General features: G+C 35.8%; 1 protein-coding gene across 1 annotated transcript; it reads left to right on the top strand.

Annotated features, from left to right (window-relative positions):
* Nucleotides 1-3466: 3466 nt before the first annotated feature.
* Nucleotides 3467-7245, top strand: LOC104539724 (ceramide kinase-like). The gene is made up of 3 exons (XM_010183320.1): nt 3467-3668; nt 5918-6126; nt 7018-7245. Exons 1-3 carry the CDS (start codon nt 3522-3524, stop codon nt 7115-7117), a joined length of 456 nt encoding a protein of 151 aa, XP_010181622.1. The 5' UTR covers nt 3467-3521; the 3' UTR covers nt 7118-7245.
* Nucleotides 7246-11103: the final 3858 nt, after the last annotated feature.

The raw sequence follows: 11103 nt of genomic DNA, 5'->3' as shown, positions 1-11103 counted from the left end.
TTTTTTTTTTCCCCCTGTAAAGGCCAGTGCATAAACTGTAGTTTTCTTGACCCAAAGCTTCTGACCTAGATTATCTTATAATTACAGTTATTTTGCACAGTACTTGTTCTGGACATTTGCTAGCAAAAAGAGTATCATCATACTATAGAGATTAATTGGTAGCATAAATACTGTATATAGATTTCTATGCCAACTTGAATTTCTGTTGCCTGTGCCTATGTATGGTGCTTTCATCCCAGCTACTCCTTTCAGATCTTTGGTACAGTCAATGTATGGACAGATAAGAGTATTTCTTGAGGTGTTTTAATTTACACCCAGATTCAGCTAAAGAAATTGCTTTACCTAGTATTTTCTTAGGAGATAAATCTGATAGGTTTTTTGTTAAGAAAAAAAAACACCTGTATTTTTGAGAAATAACTGTAGTTAGAAGTTGCCAACCTTTTTGTTTGTTTGTTTTCATTTGGGGGTTTTGGGAGGGGGAGTTTTTTGGGATTGTTTTATTTTTTTGGAGGGGGTGCATTTGTTTGGTCTTGTGGTTTGTTTTTGTTTTTTGTTTTTGTTCTTTTTTAATCTGCAATTATGTTAGCTTTGACCCAGCCAAGAAGCAAAGGCAGAATAAAGCTACAGGTTAGTGAGCTATCAAGACTGCTTTAGCTGGCACTGCACAAGACATTAAGCAGCTGATTATGTAGGATATTGTTTACTTAAGTCCATTTTGCTTCTGGCAGCTGACTTTTTTGCAGTCCAGTCTCTTTTCCATGCAGTACTGGTAGGCAAACAACAATCAGCTACTCTTGATTTGCAATAAAAAGGATTTAGCAATAAATTGCTACCTCAGGTAAGTTTTTTTTACTCAGCAGGGTGTATTGGCTGACTCTTTCATTGTGCCTTCTTGGTTTGTGTAAGATTCAGATAGGTTTAGAAGGATGCTTGCATTGGCTATCACTGGACATGTTTCTTTGTATTGTGCAGATGTCTCTGTGCATGTGCTGAGTAAGATTTTGAGTGTTATTACTTTAGGCTGATTTCAGCAACTTGCAGTATATATACAGAATAGACAGCTGAAATGAGTGCCATTTATGCTCTCCCTGCTTATGATTGCTTTATTGTATAGAAGATATTTTAGGTAATTTGTGCTATTACAGTGATGCACCCTGCAGAATGGTTATGAAAACAGTTAGTCATTTAAAATGTGATAAATACCCTCACTTAGTTCTTACTTGAACAGTGAAGCTTTTTTTTGAGTAACACACTGAAATTTACACTGAATGGTACCTTTCCACCAAGAGAAAACAATTCATTGCAGTAACATATACAAGCATTCACCTTAATTAATTTGAGACTTACTTATTAGTGAGCGTACTTCAAAATTTAACAAATCTTTAGACACACTGTAGATTAAATTAGTGATGCTTCTCAGATAAAAAACAAAGGTGTTTATCAGTAAAGGGTGTTCTTTTAATTTTGTTGTTTGTTTATCAGAAAATGAGTGTAATGAGTAAATAAATATTTGTATAGTTCTGGACATAGATGTTTCCAGTTCTAGTAATTTCCTGTGTTCTGTTCAGTTACCTTCATCTCAGAGCAGGGCCTTGTAATTTGCCTACAGCCTGAACAAAGTCATTCTGTTGTTTGACACTTAAGTCTTTCTCATATCTCTTAAGATACATATTTTAAATCTGATTTGAGTTATTTCTTAATATAATGTCCTGTTTGAAAGCAGCACAAAAAGATCAGCAGTAAAGCTATTAATAGAAAAGCCACTCTGGCAAATGTTGCAAAAATGCTGAATTTAAGAGCTGCCTTCTTTCTTGTTATTACTGATTTGTTTATTAGGAAATAGAGAGGGCAGTCTAGGTGGGTAAATAATGAAGCTTTTAGTTTTCTTTGTCTTTTGTCACATTATAATCCTATTCTATTTTTCCTGGAATTCTATTTTTCTTGGTTCTGTTATTAAAGAGTGCATAGTAAGAAGTACCAATGAATGAAAATTCAAGGAAGCGAGAAAAGTTCAAAAAGCAAAAAACTACAGAATACTTTCCAAACATTTTTTTCTTCTGTATAAAAACTAGGAAGAAGTCAATTCTAAATGAATCATCATAGCCTTTAGTTCCAAAATTACCTAGATAATTGTAATAATGATTCTCTAAAGTAAATGTGAAGTTCCTAAAACTAAGACATTAAAGACTATCAGAATTTCAGGACATGAAATATGTAGCATAAATGTATAAATAAATAGCACAGTCTCATCAAAGAAGTACCCTGAAAATAACTGTAAGTTAACCCAAGTGTGGGGAACTGAATAATGTTAGATTTTTAAGTCCGTGCCAGTTAATATGCCTCAAACCCTCTGCTTTGCTGTGGTTTGATGATCAAACTTTAACAAGTTTATATAAACAAACTTTATCATGTTTTGTTCATTCCTTAGTTTTACCTCCATCAACAATAGCACTTCACTCCCGAATTTCAGTCTTAGAACCACGTGTATCTCCACAGACTGTTCTGCAGTCCTTACTCCTGTGGAGTTGCTCATTTGAAATATCTGAGTCTATTTGTACTGGGAGGAGGAGGAGCGTTATGGCTGCTTTGTGACTTTCACTTACTGCAGTGAGGAGGGCAATTATGTGTAATCTAAAAATGCTAAAGCATTTTAAAAATCTATTTTAATCTATATTGAAGAAATACAGTTTAGATGACAACTCTGTGCTGTGCCAGCCAGTGTTTCTTTCTTTCTTACAGAAAATTCCTCTGCTCTTGGTAGTATTGATCCCATCACATTTAAGCTCAGTCTAGGTCTAATCTCTGACAGAACAGTTTCACATTTTTGAAAACAAATTTTTATATTGTTATCCAGTAATCTCTGAAGATCTACGCACAGGAAAGTTCAAGTCTGTTAATAGAATTCATCTTCAGATCTTTGGGGTTGGCGTGGAAGCAGACTCCTGATCTGCTGCCTGCTGCTCCTTGCTGAACCCTGAGTCATCTCTTCCCTTTTTGTCTTTTTAAAATATAGTTTGTGACACTGGGGCAGAAGAAGAATACTGATTTAAAAACAAAATGCTAAACCATCTAAGATTAACATATTGAAGAGCAAGAAAAATTTTTTAAAAAGTTAAAAATCCCCCTGAACTTTCACACTACAAATGTTGTAACTTAGCTCCGCCTTGTCCCTGCCTAGGGCTTTGCGTGTTTACGCAAATAGCATTGATCCAGAATTTGACATGCATATGTCAGAAGTGGTGAGCAGTTTTAGTAGATAATCACAGTCTGTGAAGAGAGAAAACAACTTTGTTAGTATATGAAAAATAGATATTTTTTTAATGCAGTTTATTTCAGGTATGTGTTTGACAGTGCGTGATTATGCCCAGTAAAAACTTTTAAGTTGCCAAGCATGATTGCTTTTTAGTGTTCTTGTGAGTAGATCAAATAATCTATCTCTGTGCCTTTATTGTTGTCTTTCAGAAGATGAAGAAGAATGGAAGGTTATTAAAGGGAGATTTCTAGCCATCAATGCAGTAAATATGAGCTGTGCCTGTCCACGAAGTCCAAAAGGTCTTTCACCAGCAGCTCATTTGGCAGATGGCTCAGCTGACCTCATTCTAGTTCGTAAATGCTCCAGATTTGGTTTTCTACGATATCTTTTCAGACATAAAAACCAAGATGATCAGGTGTGTATTCCATTTGACAGTGAATTCTCCAGAGTCAAAGTTGTAAATATCAATATTCTTATGTTACAAAAAGAATACCCACAAAGCAGTTAAAAAAAAAAAGTTTATATATTTTGAGTGACAATCTCAGCATGTGTACCATTAGAAAACAATAACTAAGTCAAGTCTTTAATCATAGCATTCTAACAAAATTTCAGTTTTTCTAATTGAGTTCTGTTTTGTAACATTTTCCGTGTATGGATGATATTTAAAGAGATTTTATTACAATTGTACCCCCATGTATTTGTTGTGAAAAACTGCCCAAAGCAGTATAATGTACCTGAGGTAGAAGATGTAGTGAGGAATAAATCGCTTTATGTAAACTGTATAAAAATGTGGTTTAGGAGAAAGTTATCAGAACTGTAGATTGATCATAAATTGCAGGCTTTTAGCAGAATTTTTATATCTAAATACGTGACTGGGATATGGGCTTTATGCATTCAGCTTCAGAATTACTCCTTGCATATGTTGTAACCGTCAGGAGAAGCTACAGGTGAAGATTAATCACTGCTTTAGATTGTGGTATCATTGAAACCAGAGCTATGGCTGTGAATGCACATATTTAATATTTATATATTTATCACACCCTGATATTATTAACATGTTTTGGAAATTATTTGAACAATGGGCTAATGTCATATCTAGCTATAAAAACAATAATAAATCTCACTTGCTTATGATGTTATACTTCCTCCTCTGTAGAAGAATCAGTATGGATTCTCTTTCCTGCATTTCCTCTTTACTATTCCCTGGGACATTCCTTCCTGCTATTCTCAGTCTCTTCTTCTTCCCTTCACTCCATCCCACTCACTCTCACTGTTCCATTGATATTTTTGGTTGTTTGAAGCCTTCCTTGACTACCTTTCAAATTGGCTTCAAGATCTGTCAAGAGACTACCTTCTGCTTAAACTTGAGAACATTCACGGGTGGCCCTGTGCAACCGTGGATACCGGGTTTTATAAATAAACTGTTAGGACACACACACTGCTTAGTGAGCCTCGTTGTATCCATGAGCCACTGCTTCCAAGTGTGGAGTTTGACAACTTCACAGTTTCTTTATGGTTAAAAGCCAAGGAAACTTAAGACCTAAGAGGTCCCTTCAACTCCGATACTTTTTGTGATTCCTCTTCCAGTGCTTCCCACTTCCCAGCTTTTTCTCTGTGGGATATGTTTGTTTTGCAGTGTAGATTAAGTGTAGGACTGTACATTCGTCCTCACCTCAGCTTAGTGTCTACCATAATACCATAATAGTGGGAAACCATGTTGGAGAGCTTAAGAAAATGTGAAAAGAAAAAGGAAGAAAATAGTCAATGTACTTTAATACAGACTGGTTTATGGGTAAACTGTTTCTTTGACTGGTTTATGGGTAAATTTTTAGTTCACTTTTTGCTTCCTTGCCATTCCCTTCCCATAGACACACAGACATACTCCATTGCCTTTGCTCAATGATATGCCAATATTTATTACAGCTTGCTAAATGTTTAAGTCCATATTGGTAAGTTGCTCTCAGGGCAGGTTGGGGCACCCTCTAATTTTGTTGTGTCTTTCCTTTACAAAGCCTGATTTAAAGCATTTGTACAATACTGTAGTGTAAATCTGCAAGCTGTGTTCATAGGAGCAATCGCATAATTGTCCTACTTTTCCAGCTAAATTACTATTTTAAACTATTCTTATTTTGTTGGAATGTAATAATATTGCCCTGTCTTATTTTCGAGTACACCCAGCTCTGTGATGTGATCGCCTTGCCTGCAATTCTCACCTTCAGGGCATTGTTCCAGATGCAGAAGCAGGCAGCTTTTAGAAAAGCCTGTGTCTTAAGGACTAGTTGAACAGGTTCTGAGGATGGTACAAAGATCCAATCCAAACACTTTTTGACTTTGATTCCATGTTATAATAGTTTTTATAGGGTATTTTTAATAGTTTCTATACCCCACTTAATCTCAGAACCTGTTACTTGATTATCTATAAAGTGGCAGTTTTGCAGCTGCTTGAAGAGGACCATTGAAAAGTAAGTTTCCATTTTTGCTTTATTGCTTCTGACTTGTGCAGTTTTTAAAACAAAAATAATTCTGTGCCTCAGGTAAGCTTCTCTAGAAAATTGGAATGGACAGGCTTTCTTGAATACGAAATGCTGCATGCCGAGTTGCTTTACACATCAAATGTGTTTAACTAATTGTAATTGCCTGTTTTGATTTCTTTTTTCTTTGTAGTTTGACTTCTCATTTATAGATGTTTATCGGGTGAAGAGTTTTCAATTTACATCAAAGCTTTTAGAAGACAACGAAAGCAATGTCACAGACATAGGAAAGAAACGTTTTGGCCAGTTCTGCAGAGATCATCCAGTCTGTTGCTGTAATATTGCTAATAGCACCTGGAATTGTGATGGAGAAACTCTGGACAGTTCAGCGATTGAAGTGAGGTAAGCATTGATTTTTCTCCTGATGTACCAGAAAACATATTAAGTCTTTTCACTGACTTTAAAGATGCTCATAAAGACATTCCCAAAAGGTGCCCCCACATAAAAAAAATTAGTCATCTGATAATAAACTTTTTTTTGTTACTTTTTTGAGTCCTTTCCAGAGAATACTCCAACCATATTTATTGTAAATGGTCACCCTGAGACAGAGGGATGGCCCTACCTTTGAAGTCCTACTTACTTCTTATGTACTGATATTATGCGCTTGAAGTGCTGAAGGTGAAAGGTGCTGTTGGGAGGATTCTTTTTAAATGAGTGGAGAACCTCATTAATCTGAGCACTAGCTTTTCCTATCTTACAGAAATAGTGATTATATCCCATACTTTGTGTTTTTGACGCACTGGACAGTCTTATCTCCAACCTTGACATATGGAGAAACAAGTTTGCATTTGTGCAGATAATCAGATTAGAAAGGAATAGAGTTTTGTGACATTAGAAGTGCTTTTTCTCTTTTTTGTTTGGGTTTTTTGTTGGTTTTAGAACAAAGAGAACCAAAAACACAATACGAAATATTTACATGCAAATGTGTTCCATTAAAACACAATCATTCAACAGTCTCAAATAGTTTTTATAAATATTGTACATTGTATAAGGTCAGCTCATCTCATCTCAGTGCCCCTTAGAACTTTTTGTGTGGAACAGAGGAGTAGCAGGAGTGATGAACACATGAAAGCATGCAGCCTTCTTTGCAGGGGAGGACTGTATAAAGAATGAGAGCACACTTTTTGTAGTCTGGAGCAAGGAACTTTGTCCAACTGCTTGGAATTCGTGGATTATTAAATTAAATATGTAGTACCCGTTTATTTCTTATTAATTGATTTTCATATTTTCCAGGGTTCACTGCCAGTTATTGAAACTATTTGCAAGGGGAATCGAGGAAAACTGTAAAGATGAAGATGCTTACAGCCAGAGTAATGTTGAACAATTACTATAGACGTTGTTCCTCCAATGGGGAGAAGAAAACTTGAAAAGCTCAAGGAAATTGAGTAAATCTGCATTTTAGTCAAATTGACAAGTATTTTAAAATTTTAGATTTTTTTTTTTGTTAGTTTAGTATCATTTTAGACATCTTATTGCATTGTCTCATTTTTAAAAAACAATTGTAATCATTAAACTGTATCGTGGAGCAATGTAATCTAAGTTATGTTAGAAAAGAGAGGATTGGCATATGTATATGTAGTCACGATGACTGATAAATTCTCTGTGCTTTTCTGGAGAGCTAAGTTAGCACTGGTGTTGCAATAATGTCTAAATGTCATAAAACATTGAACTTTCTGTTGTCGTCAACCCCAGGTATTAAGACAAGATCTTTTCAGTGTCTGAGAAGACATTTTCTGCTGGGAGTGTTACGTAGTTGCATGTGGCTTAAATGCTGGACAACAGTGTTGTCTTTCACATATTCTTTTTTTAGTAGAATCTTTCATTTTGTAATTCTGACTATACCTTGCAACTTATCAATGCAATTCAAAAACACATTCCTGGCTTTAAGAAATAACAATAAGAGTTTAGAAATACTTTGAAAAATAAAAGCACATGTGTATACAGATCATATCTTATCCCTATATATTCTATTTATAAAGGCTTCATTGCATGATGCTTTTTGGGATTATAGAAGGTTTGATGACTGTTTGGATGGTTCCAAATAACACACAGACTGCAACTGAAATGTCTTGCAAGCAACTCGCAGGGATACTTACAAAATACCAGGAAGACACAGGCCAAGGGAAATATAAAAATCTTCTGAAACACCAGCAAGTTTTAATTTTTTTTATATCTAAAATTAACATATGAAAGTTTCCCTCTTCAATATGCAATTCTTTGGAGATTCTGCTACATACATTAAAATGTCTTTGCAAAATAAGATGTTGAAATGTTAAGTTTAAAAATATGATTTATGGTTGAAAGTTTCTTAAATAATGCTTATTTAACTTAATACGAAACGAAAATAATTTAAGTCCAGGAAAGAAACTGGCATCTGACAAATCATGAATTCACTGTGCTGATTTGTTTTTATAGCAAAAAAAAACCAAAACCAGACTGTCATACATAGCTATGGTGTGATTATTTACGTTGTGTATGGATTTGTGTATTGTGGCACATACATGTTGCGTCTAGACTTGGGGCTAAACTTTGCTGCTCTTGTACAAATTTATTCCTGTTTGAAGATCAGAAGGTAGCCCCTGCTCTCTTCTGTTTTTTCTTAAGTGTGTAGTTATCTTTAAAACTTACTGCATTTGATTTTTTTTTTTTTTTGCATCTGAACAGCTAATGGTTCTCTATTCAAGTATATTTATTGGTACTTCTGTCATTCAGCTTGTAGTAGTTTCATGTCTCATGTATTTGGTCTGTGTAAGCCATCATGATTGGTCGTTTTATTACTGAAGCACTTGAAAATTGTTTAAAATGGCAGACTTCTTTTTTTATTGAAGTTATTTACATTCCAGTTTTGTGTAATATCAAAATGGTGTGCTATGTCTTCGCTACAAAGTAGTATTCATACTGCTCTACATGACAAAAAGCATTTGCAAATGGTATTTCCTTTTGATATACAGTCATAAAAAGTTTAGGATCTGTTTTTTGTTATGTAGTGTTTCAGGGAAATACTTGAATACTTTTCCAAAAGTCCTGCTGTTTACTTTCCTTATTAATGCAATGAGTTGAAATGTTGATTGATCTAATGTTCTTCAGACACCTGTAACAAAGTGTTATGTATACTGTATTTTTAAAGCCATCTTAAATAAGTGGAATAGTACTTCTAAACTGAGAACCCCACTGAAAATGAGATTATGCAGTTCTACAAATACGAATATTCTTTTGAAAGTGTTGTTTGTATGAAAAGTTCTGCAGTTACTGTGGTCTGTCCTTTAATATTGTGAACAAACCCAGACTTCAAGTTACTGTAACTCTTGTGCAGGATATGACGGTGCACATTCAGCTTACAATGGATGAGGGCATTTATGAGGTCTTGCAGCTATCCAGCTCACGTTCTCATAAATGAGAATAGGAGTAAATAGTAACCAGCTCTTTCTATTAGTTTACTAACTGAGTCATGAGACCCGTACTTGAAAAATAGAGGCTTAATCTTATTGTGAATGTATATTGCAGTGCTTTGAATATTTTTAGTATTTGAAACCAAGAGCTTGGTGTTTCCAAAGAAAGCCACAGTGAAGGCTTCCTTTCTGAGAAACAAGCCACCAGAAAAGGAGAACAGGTTATTTTGTAGTATGGTTATGAATTGTGAAGTAAATAATTAAGGTGTTGCAACATAATAGAATGAAAAAGTCTTAAGTAATAGAAAAGCTGCATAGTCGCATTTGAATAATTCTATTTGTAGCATATTATACTAGCAAAGCACCATATGTGAGTTGTATGATATGTCCATTTTATTTTTAAGAGAGCTGTGTAAGTGATGTCTTCTTACGTTTTACATCTAGGGTTTTTTTCTTCTGAATGTAGTCTCAGTATGGAAATTACATATAAGTTAGATTTCTTTCTTTTTTCCCCAATCTTGCTGGCTTCAAGATTAGAAAATGTGTTCTGTTTTATGATGCTAGGGCATTTCACTGAAAAAAAAATAAAATTACATCATACAGCAATACAATGGTTTTCTTCTTTTCACAACTTGATTTGAAAAAATATCTACCTTTGTTTGACACAATCTGGCAGTAGTGTGCTCAGTGTAGCCCATGTGGGCAGATTAAACCAGGTGAAGTGATTCGTCAGCTTCCATTTGGGTTGGCCACAGCTTTGTAGCAAGTGTGAGTGTGCATTGCCACTGAGTGAGGAAAAGCGACCAGTGAAGCTGAACTCACACTGAAACCAAGTGACTCTACTGAGGCAACTAAAGATTGAAGAGAGGAGAGGAAACTTGGTTATAATGCAAGTATCTAGAATTATTTATTATGGAAAAATCTGAACTACAAAAAGTGAAAGAAAACTACCATAAATCGATGAAGTTTTTTAGAATTTCATTTTAATAATTATTAGAGATGCAGTACATATTCTAATAAGAAGGAAAAACTTGGTTTTTGTAGATGAATAACAGGCACAGAAGGAGAACATGCTTTTCAGCACTGTAGAGACCTGCCTTTGAAGTGTATTTAATTTACATGGCAAGGTTTTGGTAGCTGAGAGGGCTGCATGGGTGACACACTGTGAGAAGATACCAGAAGCTACCCCTGTGTCAGTCAGATGGTTCTAGCCATCTGGAATATTAGCCACTGGTCAAAGCCAAGCTTCTGTGATAAAATATTTAAGAAAGGGTAAAAAATGCTACACAGCAGCTGTGAAAGGAGTGAGGGAGGAATAAAGAAACGTCCCTGCAGACATCATGATCAGTGAAGAAGGAAGAGCAGGAGCTGCTCCAGGTACTGGAGCAGATTCTCCTGCAGCCTGTGGTGAAGAACATGGTGATGCAGATTGTCCCCCTGCAACCCATGAAGGTTAACAGTGGAGCAGATACCAACCTGCAATCTGCAGAGGATGCCACACCAGAACAGGTGGATGTGCCCTGAGGGAAGCCACAGCCTGTGCTGGTGCAGGTTTCCTGGCAGCAGCTGCAGTTGTGGAGGAGAACATGCAGGAGCAGTTTTTCTGGCTGGAACTGTGGCCCATGGTGGACCCAAGTGGGAGAAGTTCATCAAGGAGAAAGGAGCAGGAGAGATGAAGTGACCACAACCCTCATTTTCCATCCAACTGCACCACTCTAGGTGGGTGGAGAAGGTAGAAGAGTCAGGAGTGAAGCTGGGCCTGGAAAGAAGGTGAGGGAGAAGGGGAAAGGTGGTTTTAGTTTTGGTTTTATTTTGTACTTACTTTGTAGTTAATTGGCAGTAAATTGTATTAATCTCCCCCAAGTCAAGTCTGTTTTGCCCCGGACTGCAGTTGCTGAGTGATCTCCCTGTCCTTATCTCGACATACGAG

Source organism: Mesitornis unicolor, unplaced genomic scaffold (assembly GCF_000695765.1).
Source record: "Mesitornis unicolor isolate BGI_N332 unplaced genomic scaffold, ASM69576v1 scaffold23304, whole genome shotgun sequence".
Taxonomy (NCBI): Eukaryota; Metazoa; Chordata; class Aves; order Mesitornithiformes; family Mesitornithidae; genus Mesitornis; species Mesitornis unicolor.
The sequence above is the reverse complement of the archived record's forward strand: the minus strand, read 5'-3'. Positions and strand labels throughout refer to the sequence as shown.

Coding starts and splice junctions, on each gene's coding strand:
- LOC104539724 (XM_010183320.1), top strand. CDS start 3,522: ATGAGCTGTGCCTGTCCACGAAGTCCAAAAGGTCTTTCACCAGCAGCT. Junction 3,669..5,917: donor ATAAAAACCAAGATGATCAG/GTGTGTATTCCA, acceptor TTTTCTTTGTAG/TTTGACTTCTCATTTATAGA. Junction 6,127..7,017: donor AGTTCAGCGATTGAAGTGAG/GTAAGCATTGAT, acceptor CATATTTTCCAG/GGTTCACTGCCAGTTATTGA.